Source organism: Nesoenas mayeri (assembly GCF_963082525.1).
Source record: "Nesoenas mayeri genome assembly, chromosome: 1".
NCBI lineage: Eukaryota > Metazoa > Chordata > Aves > Columbiformes > Columbidae > Nesoenas > Nesoenas mayeri.
Window position 1 is genome coordinate 94,355,192 of NC_137541.1, and position 16,578 is coordinate 94,371,769.

The 16,578-nt window shown below is 38.0% G+C and overlaps 1 protein-coding gene across 5 annotated transcripts in view; it reads left to right on the forward strand.

Moving 5' to 3' along the window:
• Positions 1–15,813, forward strand: part of INPP4A (inositol polyphosphate-4-phosphatase type I A) — a 47,642-nt gene extending 31,829 nt beyond the window's left edge. For all 5 annotated transcript variants that reach the window (XM_080346483.1, XM_080346485.1, XM_080346484.1 and 2 more), the window contains 4 exons: positions 1,388–1,485; positions 3,103–3,215; positions 3,573–3,727; positions 12,824–15,813. In XM_080346483.1, the coding sequence (XP_080202609.1) occupies positions 1,388–1,485; positions 3,103–3,215; positions 3,573–3,727; positions 12,824–12,956 (499 nt within the window). In that variant the 3' untranslated portion in view covers positions 12,957–15,813. The remainder of the gene's footprint in view (positions 1–1,387; positions 1,486–3,102; positions 3,216–3,572; positions 3,728–12,823) is intronic.
• Positions 15,814–16,578: the final 765 nt, after the last annotated feature.

Here is a 16,578-nt window from a genome sequence, read left to right on the forward strand (position 1 = left end):
TAAATGAAGCTGTCAAATGCAAAACAAACAAAATGAGGTTCTTCTTCATATGGCACATAACTGTGGAGCCCCTTACCTCATGGGTCTGAGTCTAGTGCAGGTTTATGTGGTTCAGAAGTGAATTTTTAGAAGAGGAAATCTATCATAGCGTATTTAACACAGAGGTGCTGCTTGTGACCTCTGTGAGTGACAGATCACCAGAGACCAAGAGATCTTTCTGACTATCACTGTGTGTTTGCCCTCTTGGTTTTGCGTTGCCCTCTAGACTCCCTCTTCTGGTCACTGTCAAAAAACAGTATAATGGGCTAGATCAAGGATGTCAAACTCATTTTCCCCAGGGGCCACATCAGCTTCATGTTTGCCTTCAAAGGGCCGAATGTAATGTTAGGACTGTATAAATGTAACTACTCCTACGTGTATAGAATCCTAAAATTACATTCAGCCCTTTGAAGGCAAACATGAGGCTGATGTGGCTCCCAGGGAAAATGTATTTGACACCACTGGGCTAGATGGACCTTTGTTTTAATATATCCTTTCACTACTTATATAATGCAACACTGTTCTGGTAAAGCTGCAAAATATGTAATTATGTTTACTAGGGAAACTGTTCCATTTTGGAAGGGCCAGCAGAGCTTCCCTCTGGTATGGCCGTGTCCTGTAAAAGACACATTGACGAAGCTCGGCTCTAACAGAGAACTCCAGTGAAATCAGGCACATGCAGCCTTGATACCCAGGTGTAGCGTGCGGTATGATGGTGGATGCCTAGAAAAAGTCTAACAAAGGCATTCCATCAGTTACTGTTGTCCTCTCTTGCCTATAAAGGGAGCCCAAGGTGACAAGCATAGTTACAGATGTCAACACTGTGTGTATATCTATGTATGTAGATACAATTAGATGAGGAGAATCATGGCATTGTTGATGGTATTTGTTACATTCATGGGTTATTACTCCTAGATCCATAATTCTCATATACATATTTGAAGTCAAAGTTCTCAATCCTATCTGCTGATATTATGGTTATAATTATAACTAAACTAGTAAATCCATTATTAAAAGTTTGAATTTTGACAAAATGATTTACCAAAAGGGTATTTAATGTTGAAAGAGAGACACAAAAGCTAAAGAATTTTAAGTTGCATTTGCTACAAGATTTTTTTTCACCTCCTTTCCTGCTTTTCCTTTCACACTCATATATTTTCTTTTTCTGTACTGAATCTCTACAGCACTTCTCTGTTACACTTTACCCTGTATTTGAATGGTTTTGGAATTTCATGGGGTAAATGTTTAAACTGGTTTGTGGTGTTCATGTTCCCAAATGCAGTTGTGTCAAAGAACAGGAGAAACCCTTGACCTTGGGCTTAACTATTCCGTTCTTCACCTTTTAAAGGTTTGGAGACACTTCACTGCAAGAAGTAATTAACATGGAAAGCTTAGTACGGTTGAATTCATACTTTGAGCAGTTCAAGGAAGTTTTGCCTGATGATTGTAAGTATTTGGTAATTAACAGCAAATTCGGTTAAACAGCACAATTCAGGCTGATTTTTTTCGTTTATTGGCTTCACATTAGTTGTTTAAATGTTGACGATACACCAGGATTTGTAACCTCCAAGAAATGAGGCAACTCATGTTGTAATAGATTATAACTAAGTAGAGCAGATTCAAGAGGTTTAAAGGTCAGTCTGTTTAACTTTCCTTTTTTAATTTACTTTTCTGCTCCTTCTAAGCAACATTATGTGCCGTGTACACATGCAGTTAGATTGCCATGAGGGGAAAGCATAGAAGTGTGTTTTGTACCTTTTCTGTGGTGATGTATAGAACATACAAAGTAAAACATACTTTTACGTGAACCCTCGTCAAGGGTTTTTTACATTTTACGATTTAACTGTAAAACAGGTGGTTATTATGACCAGCCAGTGGTATAGTCTGTGATAAGTACAGGCAAAAGGAAAACCCAATGGATCATTCTAGGGCACGAGATGTTCAGGAAATGTTCACTTCAAGAACAAAATACAAGGAAAGTTGATTCCTGATCCACTGTCCTTGTCCCAGTGCTCTTAGTTCTGAGCACCACAGAATTTCTAAGAAGTGAATTACTGTCTTAGCTTCATTAGCTCCTTGTCTTTGTTCCATTAGCTCTCCTTGTCTTTAGAAATACTTGGGGAGATGGTCTGTGCACTGTTTTTGTTTACAAGTATTTCTTTCTAGGTGTAGAGTTCCTGCAGAGCAGACCAGGGTAGGCACAATGTTGCAGACATACTAATTACTGTCAGAAAAGATGTGGTCCAAAAATTAAAACCTCGTGTATCATCCATGTAGGATACTTTTTTTTGCATACTCATTTTTTAACAGTGTATACCTCCTTATTTATCCAATTTAACTGGTGTCCTTGGTAGTTACCCCTTAAAAAAACCCCAAACACCCATTTAATGCTTGTCATTGATTGTCTTGACTATCTTGCTACATATTTAAGAGATCATGTGCAACATTTTGAACATATGAATACTAAAAGCACTCTGAAATATTGAAAAATTTCAACTCGTTTATTTTCACTTAGTGACATATTCATTAACAGGCCATGGCAGTGTAGTGTCCTGTTGCAGAGAGTTTTTCTTGCAATTGAAAACTGGCCAGCTTTCAAATTTGAAGTTGAAAATGTGTGCAGAATGTAAAATGCTATCTTCAGAGTTTCTGTAGAGACATGCATGTTATCCTGTCACCTCAGCAGGGTGATAATACAGGCAGTTACATGTTTCTATACAGTTCTGAACAGCATGTGAAAGCAAGTACATCTGTGCCACACAAACCAAGATACTGTACCTTCTTGCTCCTTTTCTTCACTCCATTATTGCTATCAGATTCTGAGCCTGGAAAATTTTAAATAACATAAATGTATATTTTCAATTGAGTTTAATTAAACTGGAATTTATTTTGTTGGTGGTACTAAGTAATTAAGAATTGGATTAATTGTTGTAAGCTTTGATAATTTCAAGAAAACATGATGGTGTTTGCAACACACAGATAGGAACACTTCCCATGTAACTTATCTTTGTGAAAGTGCCAAATACAGATAAGTAAGTGGAGTTGGTTTTATTTGTTTTATAGGTCTACCTCGATCTCGTAGTCAGACGTGCCTGCCTGAACTGTTAAGATTTCTGGGACAAAATGTACATGCAAGGAAAAATAAGAATGTTGATATCCTTTGGCAAGCTGCTGAGGTATGTATTAATCTGAGCATCTCTGCATAGTTCAGCTGATTTTCTGTATGCACATGTATTTTTCCCTTTTGTTATTACTGATATGTTCAAATGTCTTCATTTGCTTGAATGTAGCTTGGAAATGCTGCCAGGTTAAACCTCCTCTAGAATGAGACATGGGGAGATAAAATGTGTTTCCACATCAGTATTTTCCCTGCAACTCATGTAACAAAAGTTCTTGCTCTCTCACATATGACAGCTTTTGACATCAAAGTCCTACACAGCATTTGTGTCTGTCTAAGGAGGAACCCAGGTGTGCTCTCTGACAGAAGGTTATTGCGTGAGGAAGGAATGCTGAATTATATATCTTGTTTCTAGATATGCCGCAGGCTGAATGGTGTTCGATTTACAAGCTGTAAAAGTGCCAAGGACAGGACTGCCATGTCGGTCACCCTGGAGCAGTGTTTAATCCTACAGCATGAACATGGAATGGCTCCACAGGTCTTCACCCAGGCTCTGGAGTGTATGAGGAGGTAAGAGTTTGACTGTGTCACTTATTCCTAAATGAGGAATCATGCAAACTGCAGAACAGCAATGGTCTCTGTTTCTATCGAGAAAAAAAAAGAACAAAAAAACCAAGGTAAAATAAAGCGAGAAAACAGCAAATCTGGTAGAATTCATCCCTCCCTTGCATGTATTAGTCAGTTTCATATGCTAAAGTGGTTGTTACCAGATTTGGATCAGATGGGCTTTAGTTTTCAGTAGTGAATGGGGAGTTTTCAGAGAATTACGTAAAAACGTGTTTCCAGTTAATGCTGAGCTTACAGAACAGGAAACTGGTGCTGTTTTGAAAGCTGCTTAATGACAAGGTTACCTGAACTGTCATAGCCCTGAGTTAGTTCTAGATCAGACAGAGTTCTTGGGGATGACCTGTCTTTTTTTCTTGAAAACAGAGACACCTGCAGTTTGCACTGGTTTGTCACGTGTACTCTTTAGCAGTGAAACATTGCTCACTGGGTGAAGTGTCAGTATGAGTGTTTCACAATACAGCAACCAAATTTCATCACAATGTGTCAAGTGTGCTGTTGTCGTATCAATATAAGGATGTTCTGTATTCTGAAGCAGCAGAGATGTTTGCAGAATTACTGTACTAAAAAAAAATATCTGTTTACTGTTGTTCAATGCCTTGTTTCAAGCACTGCTGGAAAACTCCGTAAGTCACATACCAAAAGAAAGGATAAGAAATCTAGCTTTAGTCTTTATCAATGTAGTTCAACAATGCTGTTCAGTCCTGTTTTTCAACATTCACTCTTACCGAATGTACCGTACTGTGTGTCTTCCCACCGAATTCTCAAGAGTGTTCAATTCTCTTATCCTTTCTGTATGTTTTTACTGTTTGACCCTTTCTTACTCTTCGGTTACCTAGACGGAGAATGTCTTATAACGCTTGCAACTTCTTACACTCGTAATTTTTTTTTATATCTACATCTAATTGGATGTCTCTGGACTTTTTTATTTTCACTTTAGCTGCACCTTTTGCTGTATTGTTACAGAGGTAGTACAGTACACAAAAACCATTCAGAGACTAAACCTTGATGTTAGAAACAAAACTTGGAACAGCTTTGTGAGGCAGAAGTTACTAACTTAACTGGAGCTAAGTGGCTCTCCAGTATCTTTATTTAAATTTTGCAGCTTGTTGACTTAGATATCTGAAAGAAAAAAAAAGTGTTTTGCACAATTGTCTATTTACTAAGAATAAAAACTCAATGTTCTTTAAATTAGTTATTTTTTTACCGTAGTTGTGGACACAGGAGAGACAGAGGTTAATAATAACATTGTTTTGGACCGTCAGTTTAGTATAACACAGGATCAGGTAAAATAATGACCCAAAACCTGCATTGCTTTATGTTGACCTACACAGGGATATGGAAGGAGGGCCAATTTAATCAAAACCTTTGGCTTGTGTCTTCTAGCAACATCAGGGGTTTGCTCTGACAGGTGACAGACATGACTTTCTCTTCTTCTGTTAAGTCTTTGACTAAGAGAGGTAGTGCAGAACAAATACTAACTAGTCCTGAAGGAATGCTAAGATTAGACCATTCTTCATCACTCTTTCTTCCTCACATCTCATTGCTCTTTGGGGTAGGTGGTTGTGTTTTTAAAAGTATTTGCCAATTCTGCTCAGAAACAAGGTCACAGAATTAACAAAGCTTAATGAAAGAGATAGGATTATGGAACAAATATGTAGGAGTCCAACTCCACCCAAACCCATTTCTGCCTGGATAGGATGACCTGACCTAGATGACAGAAATAGGAAGTGAAAGGGTAACAAATTACTTTCAGGGCATTCAGAAGATGTGCTTTTTCTTTTAACTTGCATCTTTTTATTTGTGTAACTGTACTGGAGAAGGAAGGCTTGGTTCAGTCTTGAAGACTTCTCAAGTTTCGGGGGCAGTTGGAAGGGCAGGAAAGAAGTACTATTAAGTTGTGGGACTCAAAGAAGTATTTCATCTCTACTGGTAATTTTCCAGAGAAGAAAATTATCCTTGCATACGCTCTTCTTGAAAAATCAAAGAAAGCACCTTCTTCTCTCACGTGACATTGGTCTTCAGAGGTGTAAGTTTCCACTTACTCATCCTCATGGACTTCCTTTCCTTCCTAGTCTTGTGATAATTATGTATCCATAATAATTATATTCAGTGAGCATGGACATGAGGAAGAGGACACTGAGTGCCCATTATAGATTCTTGTAGCAATTCAGAGATACAAGTTTGTGTCTTTCCCCTTAGGAACAAATATCCTATTAGAATGAACTCACTTTTCTTTAAATAAGTTGCAGCTTTTCCAATCTCAAATCAAAGATATGGTAACTCACAGCCTACAAGTAGTAAAATAATGATGATGTGTCTGAAGTCCAAGCTACAGAGGAAATGAATACCTGGCCAATAAAGGCAGCTCAAGAATCAAAGTCCAACTGGATCACGTAGCCTCTTCCATCTGCAGTAGTACCAACACCCCCCACTAGACCCATGACCCCCTGCCCTCCCCATTGATTGCTGTCCTGTCAGATACACCAGCAGAGCTGTTTGTGGGAATATGCTCTAATCCAGTTTCAGTTAAAATCAGCCTGGGTAGCAAAATGCTTTACACATTTAAGGTAGCCTAGCTCATTTTCATTAAACCAATTAGCAAGCTGTGACACAAGCAGTTCAGACAACAGAGGAGAGCTGTCTCTGATATAGACTCTTAAAAAGCAACTGGAAATGGGGTGAGGGAAATAATCACTTTTAGCTGCCTTGGTGCTGAGTAAAAAGACTACATAGACTGAAAGACTACATAGTCATGTTTGGATATGACTACCCACTGCAGTAAAACTGCCATGATAAAAAGCTTGATCAAACTTCTTCACTGGTTGACCTCCTTTAAGAATAAAATTGTGGTGGGTAGACCTTGGCCACCTGGCAGACGCCCACCCAGACACTTTCTCACTCCACCTCCTTAACATGACGGGGAGAAAATATGATGAAAAAGCTCATGTGTTGAGATAAAGACAGGGAGATCCCTTGCGAGTTATTGTTACAGGCAAAACAGACTCAGAGAAAATTATTGTATTGCAAATAGATTTGGATGGTAAGAAACAAAGACAAAAATGAAAACACCTTTCCTCCACAACCCCTTTTGTCCCAGGCCCAAGTGCTTCACTCCTTCGTTCCCAGCTCCTCTATCTCCGCCCCACAGTGAGAAGTGCACAGGGGATGGGGAACAGGTGTTTGTGGTCAGTCCACAACACCTCCTCTCTGCTGTTCCTTCCTCCTCACAACATTCCCCCACTCCAGCATGGGTCCATCCCACAGGCTGCAGCCCTTCAAGACAAACCTACTCCTGTGTGGGCTCCCCACAGGCTCCTGTTTCCTTCAGGAGATATTCACCTGTTCCACCATTGGGTCCTCCACAGCTGCAGTGTGGATATCTGCTCCACCATGGTCATGTTCACAGCTGCAGGGGAATCCCTGCTCCAGCACCTGGGGCACCTTCTTCCCTTCTTCTCTGACTTCGGTGCTCGCAGGGCTGTTTTTTGCATCTTTTCCCATCACTTCTCACTGCTATGCAGCGTTTTGCCTTTTCTTACGCACGTTTTCCCCAAGGCGCCGCTATCGCAGCTGAGGGGCTTGGCTGTGCCTGCGGTGGTTCCATTTGACTCAGCTGGAGCTGGTTGTGTCCATCACGGGGCAGCCCTGGCATCTTCTCACAGAGAGGATTCCCATACACAAGCTGGATGAGCACTGAATTTGCTTCGTCTCTTTACCCTGGTCCTCTCCTAGAGATGGTCTGCTGATGAATGTTTTGATTTAAGACACTGTACAATTTGGTATATTTAGTATTTTCAAGAGGTGACTTTTTGCCCCTCAGTTGGAAACGTCTTCATGGGCCAACAGTAACAAGAAAAGCACTTTCCAGCTCTTGCCTTCATTCCCACTGTATGTGTCTGTGCATATGTCTTTGTGTAAAACTGTCATTTTTGAGCCTTTCTTCTCTCTTTCCCTCTCCAGTTGTTTTACTTCCTTATCTATATCCTAAACCACTTTTCTTCCTCCAGACTATTCTGTTTCAGCTTTATCCATCACCTTCCAGTCAACATCAGTTTCCCACTTACTGATTCTCCTGATCACACACACCCCTCCCTTCCCCTCCAAAGAGAATTGGGATTTGTGGGCATCACAGATTCGATCTGCCCTTATCCAGTGTAGGCACCAGGAGTGAAAACATAATCCAGATCAGAAATACAGTTGGTTTAGCTCTCTGCCCACCTAATTCCATTTGACTTGAAGTGTCACTGGTATCCGAAGGCTACTTTTCTCTTTGACCACCTCTGATGTCTTCCAAGACATTCTCTGTTGGTTACCTAACCTCACTACACAACCAGCAAGGTTATGTATTACCTCTTATGGATGGAGTGAGTGCACTTGTTCTAACAGGATCAGGCTCACAGATTGCATTTAGTTGTTGTTTTGTGAACTAAAAATAGAGTTGGACTGCACAGGGTGTCAGAGTGATCCAAAATGAAACACCACACTATAAAGCCTCAGCCTAATGAGATGGGCTCTATAGCGTGTCTCGCCTTCACATGCATATATTGAGGCACTTCACAAACATGGGATTTGGAAAGCATATTGATACACATTTGAATTCTTGTTGAAGCAGAAGAGTAAGTGGGTGGTTTGGTGTTTTTGTTTGTATATTGAGTAGGTAGTTAAGAGGTTAAATTATTTCACTGCAGCCTACATGGAAAGATGTTTGAAAGGGTCAAATACCACAATGGTTATTCATGTTCAGCTTGCTTTTCAGAGCTCCACTTCTTTGCAGCATGTGGAAGCATGGCAGAGCAGCATGGGATATTGTTGCTTAGTAATCTGAAAGAATGAACATGGAAAACCATTTATGTTCAACCTACATGTGTTTATTTTCAGTAGACTACAGTACTTCTTTCTTATTTTTCTCTTTTATTCTCTTTCCCTCTCCTTATTTCTGTAATTATGCTGATACATATTTTTGAGATGTTTTTTCCACTCCTTCTTTACTTCATCTTCTGGTTTTGTTGTGCTTTCTTCCATGTTTTTTCATTTTCTCGACCACCTTGTGTTACCATCTCTTTTTATACATTCATTTGCATGTCCGTCTTCCTTTCTGTTTTATTTTCCCTCCTCCCAACCTTCTTCCTTTTCACAGCATTGGAACACGGGAGGTAGTCACCCAGAAGAACTTGAGTGGCTTGGTGCCCATCCGAGATTTCAGACTAGATCCCAGCCTTCTCTACTCTATTCCTTTACTAGCTCTCAGCCCCAATTTACTGATTGTGTGGCTGTTTCTGAGCATAGCATACCTGGTGGCCAGATTACGTTGCAAGTGAAGATAAAGATGATTTAAACAAACAAAAAAAGTGCTTGAATGTGTTTTGCCACTTGGTACCTGCTGGACAAAGGAATGTGTCATAGCATTGTCTGCCAAGAATTATTATGCCTTACAATTTTACGTTTCTATTGTACTAAACTGTAAATATACATCAAATTATTTTATCAAAAAGAATTGTATTGAAACTTTATTGTTCTGCTTTCAGTGCTTGTAACATAGTCTGACATTGGCCTGTTACCTCGTTACTTTAGCCGGCCTGAAGATCCAAATATAGTTTTGTGTTACTTGTTTCATGTATTCCAGAGAAAGGAACTCTATCTGAAAGATTTTGTATCTTTTTGTATATCTAAGGTGTATGCGAATCTTGCCTTTCATTTTTATGAGGTATGAAGAGAAAAATAAAAACATGGGTGGGGTTTATAAGAAATTATAAGACATTTATTTAAAGAAATAGACAAATTTCTACCTTTGTTTCAAAGCATAATATCCAAATTCCACTACTGAACAGTTTGTAGAACTGTTGTTGTTCCTGTAGAACTGTCTTGTTCCTTTCTCATGGTTAAGTATGTTCCAATAGACTAGTGTACCCTCTCAAAAAATAACTTGCGGTGCGCTGCATGCAGGATTATTTCATTCTGTTTGTAGATCTGCATTTTGTAATGTATTGAAGACATAAAGAGAATGACTTGTGGTTAGGAAGAAGATGTAATTGGCATTAGCCTGCTAATGATCCATTATCTGTTTCAGGTGCTTTGTTAGAGAATTTAGTCTGAAACAGGGTCATTATCATCTTAGAAGTTAAGATACTGATTGTTAATATTTCAGGCAAGAGGAGGGAGGTATCAGTTACCTCCTCTAGTAGGTGGCTTTGAGGTTTTCCGTTGAGCTTTGTTTTAATTACACTAGACTAAATATTACTGTTATTTCCATTTATAAGTGTTGGACAGCTTTAATAAATTATGATGTTGATAGTGACTTAGAGATAAACGAATGATGGTTAAGTTAACATTTATTTAAGTGGTGAGACTAAAGCAGCTTACCTAGTTTAGTCACGCAGAATAATTACAGATGAAATTTAATCATCATTTATATATTGCACCAAACTGTGAAAGGCCTACTTAAACCAAAAGATTTTGTTGATGCCGTGGTCTGGCAGAGCTTGGCAATAGCAATAGCTGATCAAAAAACCTAACCTCATTTAATGTAGTTTGCTAAATTCATAAAGGGATTTACTTCGCTTGGTGCCTGAGATGACAGAAAAGTGGGCTTCTGAGGAGAATTCTTCTAGTACTGTGATTTCTATTTTCTACTATTATTAACTCACTCAAAAAACATAGGTAGCTATAGCTTTTATTATCAACTTCAATGAAACTGGAAAGTTTCTGAGAGAGGTAACCTTAAGAAAAGAAAAAAGCACAGAATAAAAATCAGAATAAAATCCTAAAGTTGCTGGATATTCTAACTAAGGAAAAAGTATGTGGTTATATTTGTGTCTTTGTGAAATCAGACTGTACAGTACACTATCTCCTGGTGTTTTTCCTCACTATTTTTCCAATTTTCTTTTTAAAAGAAAAAAAAAAGACATGCATGTATATTTACATTAATATATTTAAGCATGTATCATATTTGTTTCTAGTTGCAGTGAATTTAGGTAAAGCCTTGCTACTGATGAGATTTAAAATCGTGGTATGATGGTATTGGACATATCCATGTCCTGTGTTAATATCTAATACCACTGTGTCTCTGTACAAGTTATCTCTTCTTTCTGACAAGCACTGGTTCATTTGTTATGGGTACCAAAATCTACCTATTTACCAAGCAAACAAATGTCAGGTTGCACTGTGGCCTCAATCTCACAATGTGATTGGGTGTCCTGGGTTCAGTCTCTCACCATGTGAAAGTAACTTTATTAGGCATATCTGCACTCAACTCCCTGAGATTATTGATCTGTTTAATTATTAATTCGTGTGAAGGCTTTGATAACGACTATCATTAGAGCTGCAGTAAGTCCACCCTTAAATTCATCAAGAATGAAAGCCTAAGTTTTTTGAAAATAATGTAGTTTTTTTCTTTTTTTTTCTTAAACTTTGGTGGGGACAAGTTTTCATCACTTTTCTTTCTTAGCTTGATCTCTGCTTTTGTTCAGGCATTCAGATTTAAAATGCTGTAGTGCACACCGCTTACATGCCTCCAGCAGAAGAAACGTGGCACATGAAATGGTGTGTGAAATACGTCTTTGTCACCATATCTGTGGGCCAGCTGTGCCACAGGGAGACATGTGCAATAGCCAGATGCAGTGGAATGAGTTATGAAAATAATTATTCCATTTGGAGTGAAAATGCTCATCTAGCATCCCAGATTTGCTAGTTAAACAAGTTTTTCTTAGATCTCTGAAGTATAATTTGTGCAAATTTTTGATGGAACTATTTGACTTTGACAGCCTGGGGGGGGGGGGGGGCGGGGAGGTCTGTAAAACACGACACAATACCATGAAAATAGTGTCATCACGTATGATCCATTCTATTTTAAAAAGCATGCACAGAATGTGCTCCAGAGACAAATTTCAAATTTACTTGAACTTGTTTCTGAAAGCAAAAAGTTACAATGTTTTATGAAGTCAAACTAAGCGGTCCACACAGAACACAGTTACAGTCAGTTTGATTAGCCAAAATTAGAAGAACAATGAGGTCCGCAAGAAAACTTTAAAACTGAACCAGAATCCAAATCCTCCTGTTGAATGAGATGACCACAGCCTACCTGGTAGATGCTGCAGCCATCTCCAAGACAGGACACTTCCACCATCAGATGGTGTACTGTACGCTTTGCCATAAAGTTCTACTATTCATTGTTTAGGTTTTGGTTCTCTATCAGGGAAAGACATCCTCCTACAAGCCTAAATTGATTTCTAATATATATTTTAAAGATAGTGCTTCCTCTTTGTATGTCTGTTTTTGGATATAATCAAAGGAACTGTGGAGTAGATTTACAAGTGTAAAGAAGCCTTATAACTGAAGTAGTTTTTTATTGTAGCACAGAACCTCTTTGCAATGTGGGGCAGTTGCACCAAAACTAATTAAATTTCTCACAGCTTTGTTTCATTGGGGTGATGACTGTCAACACAGCCGATCTTTTTTGCACTCAAAGCTGATATTTCGTGATCAAGATTTGTTTTTAGAGTATGTTGGTTTTCAAGTCAGTTTATGCATGGAGAGATAAGGGAAAATTCATTATTTTTGTATCAGCTCTAATCTTTAAGTACTGATAATGCTGACATACGTGGAACAGTAAAATTACTTTAAAGCTCTTATTGGGAGATAGCAGTTTTTCAGCTTAATATACTAATAAATTAGCAGAACTGCTTTTAAGCAATCTCATGGGATCTCTTGTGCAATGAAGTGGCATGTGAACTCCACAATGGTGCACCCTGAAATACATGAAACCGTCGTGAAAGAACATTTTTCAGTAGATGCACTGCTGCTTTTTACAAATGCAAAACTAGCAATCAGACATAGCATGTATCCATTCTGTGTGCTTCTTACTAGCATTGAATGATGAGTCATCATTTTCAATATTTGCAGTGGCAAATTAATTAAATGCTCATGAAGTATAACCAGCTTTTTGTTAATGCTATAAAATAACCAGTTCATTTCATCTTAGTTTAAGTCTTTTTTTTTTCTTTTTTACTGCTGTCATTTTTTGTGCTTGTTTTTTTTCCCCAGTGAGGGTTGTCGGCGAGAAAATACAATGAAGAATGTTGGATGTCGCAAGTATGCATTTAATTCCCTGCAACTGAAGGCTTTCCCAAAGTATTACAGGCCTCCAGAAGGAACTTATGGAAAAGTTGAAACATAAGCATCCTATGTCCTTTAATTGCTGTTCATTTAAACATGTGGATACACTCTAGATTAATACATGATTTTGTCATCCAGAAGAGATCAATAACCTTTTCGTACGTTTCACTAGGTTACACAGAGCATGTTACCTACAGAATTGGAATCTATAGTAACAATTATTCTGACACCTTAGCTTGAGAATAGTGTGATGACTCTCTGCCCATTTAAATAGCCTTCAGTGTTTGTAAGATGAACAGATATTGTGCTACTTAATAATTACCTATATGCAAATAGTTAGGTACCTCCTGGATGGGCAAGGACTCTAAGAACGGCATTTAGGCAGCTGTTTCACATGACATCTTTTTATACTGAGTTGACTTGAGATTGAGCTTTTCATAAACTTTTTAAAACTGAGAGTAAAACTCCGAAGTTGTAAATAAAAAGGAATTGGATCCTAGACAGTCTAATAACTGTAGAATGCATTGTTACAATCATGAAACCGAAGTTTAACTTTTTAAAATGAATCAGCACAATAAAAACCAGGAGTATAAATTATTTTACTGTATATAGGATGCCACCTTCGTATATGAAATTAACAATACGTACAAGGCCATGCATATGAGGTTTAGTTTCTGGTTCCGTCCAAATAAAACAAATTATTGTCTTGGGCAGATCAGGACTTGGGCACACATCGTAACTGATTTTAAAAAGTATTTCAAAACCATAATGATACTTAACTATTAATGCCAGCAACTGTTCCCCCTGCCCTTCCCCACTAGAAGGCAAGTGCAACAAGCAGTTGCTAATGTTGCACGTGACATGTTCAGGATGTTCCATGATATTGTACATTAATTCACACATTTTTATCCATGGGTTTTTATATCACTTTTGGATTGTAAGCATTAGTATCTTGGGGTGTCACCTTTTTTTGATTGGTGTTTTTTTTTTTCATATCAATTTTGTATGCCAACAGAAAAGTGCTCAAAGTGCCCAGCGCATCCTCGTTACTTCATAATCAAAACTGGTTTCTGTTTAGCTTTGCATTTTACCTGGGTAGATGTTCAGAATCCCGGAGGGGGAGGAAAGTACAACTGTATTCAGAGTATTTGCGAGGAAGGTGGCAATGCCCCGTGTTAATAGAAAGGAACTGCTCATGTGCTACTGCTAATGCATGAGAACTGCAGATGTTTTCTAGCTTATGACTAAGGAGATCAGTTGGATATCATTTGATGAAAAATGTTCAACAGATCTCCTCAGAAAGGATCCCCAAAGAATGACTTTGAAGCTAAGATACCTTTTTAAAAAGCAGCTCAACATTATTTCCAAATTTTAACAGGATTAAGTCACCTCTAGCTAGCTTCATTCAGCACACTATGCCCTTTTCCTTCTTGGTTTCTAAGCATATAAGCTTTAAAATAGAAAAATCTGCCTATTTATTCTGGTGAGAGTAGCAACAGCCAGGTAAGTATATGGCTGTTTTCTGATTTCTTTCGCCCTCTCACTGATGTTTGTCTGTGCTGTCACTGCTCTATCAATCAGTCATGTCCATTCTGCTCCCATGTAGGTTTGGGGGTTCCAGGTCTAGCAGTTTTTGCATTTTGCTTTTTTTCAGTTTAACCCTGAGCAGCATGTCACAAAGCCAGGTCACAGAGTTCTGCTGAACTAGGTTGTTACCATTCCTTCATTCTCTCTAGGATAAAAGCTCACTAAATGCTGTGCAAATCCAGTGTATTGTCATACCTGTCCCAGGTCTGAACAAATCATCTACAGTAGAAAAGTCCCTTGGAAACTGTACAAACCCTCTATGCCAATTAATACATGAGAGTTGATTTTATTTTATTGCTAATGTGTAAACACGTGGTGAAAAACATTTGAATGGGATCTCTTTCCACGTTAGTCCATTAGTTCTGCTTAACCTCAACCCATTATTAAATGTTACATTTATTTTTGTATAAACTATACTCTTTATATCCCTTAGTTTTTATGAGTTGATAATTTTATTTTGTATATTTTAAACATAATTAATTTTATTTTAAGTCCTATATTGTTACACTAAAAATATTCCAATGTTCAGCTTCAGAAGAAAATAACAAGAGGTCTATTGTAACAATTAGCAGAGCCACTCTCTTAGACTGTGGCCAACAAACATTAGAACTACTCTAGAACTTAACGATCCTTTATTTATTTTGTATACCATTATCATCGGAAGAAGTTGCAGGATTTTGTACGTGCATGGTTTTTGCTCACCTTTTTAAAGTGGTGGAATACCGATCTCAAGTACTGCATTATTTTGTTTAAAATATTCTGATTTCAGTATACTTACATGTACAACATGGTCATCCAGCTAGCATTTTATAGATACAACATGGTTGTTACATGCTCGTCGACGGGCTTGTTTAAAGGGCGGAATGAACCGTAAGATCTCGAGCAGTTCATCAAAAAACTGTGAAACTTGAAATCCACGTAGGACGCTTCACCAGGGTGAAGTAAGCTTTTCTGTTGCACAGGAGAGACAAATTTAAGGATTACTGTAAAGTGAAGTTCTGTCTAATGTTCTTTTTTTGAGTACATTTTTTAAATTACAAAACATACAAAGGTAAAAAAAAATGTTGCCAAGTATGTTCTGTGTATGTTCTGTGAAAGTACCTACAGCACAGTTGCCTTTTGTTTCATTTATACATGTAAAATTATTGTATAATACAACACTGTTTTGTCCCAACACAACTGTATTTGCCAAGCTTTGTGCATTGAAATATTTTATTTATTTGTTTTTGGGCAGTATTAATATATCATAAACATATGGCTATTGTTTTATATATTCTAGTTCATCAAATCCATGTATGCTGTAAATGTGCTAGTCTTTAGGATGAAAACCAATAAAGAACTGACAAGAATAACAAATGACGGCTTACTTCTAATGTGTTTATGGTAAATTAAAAACAACGCTTTCAGGTTTCTGGGTTTGATATGTTGTATTTGCTGGGGAATATATTAAGTTGTGTATGGGGATATTTTATAGAGATCTGCAAGTCAGGAAGTAGTTACCCTGCTAAAGGACAGCTGCTATCAATTTTCTGTAATTAAGTCAGGCACCAGTTTGTCCCACACTCTAATCATTCAGCAGCAACAGTTAAACAAAGCAGCAGTATGAAATATTTTAAAAATATTTTATATACTTTCTCCATGAATTTTCTATGAGACCTTACTGAGCGTCATTGAATGTTTTTCACTCTTCCTTCTATTAACAGAACTCCTTCTCTGCTGCTGTTTCCACTTCAGCCAACTCTTCCCTCCAGCAGCTTTGGTGGTTGTGCTGCTTTTCAGCAGGGATAGGTTGTCATTGTTGATTGTCGTTCTGATTTCAGGTTAAATAAATTGTATATAGTGGTGTAACAGACAGTAATCCAGAGCATTCTGATTTCTATAAAATAGAAAGAAAACAAAAATATAATGCTGCTGTCACTGGATGTTTGAGAACTGCCCAATACCATTTTATTGGCACGACAGAGGGCCGGGGTGGGGCTCAATGAATTAGTTTTTCTTGTTACATAGAAAGAAAAACAGTACCAGGGGAAAACCCACACTGCCTTTCATTCAACATGCAAAAAGAGAACATGCTTGACAGGTAGGAATTCCTAAAT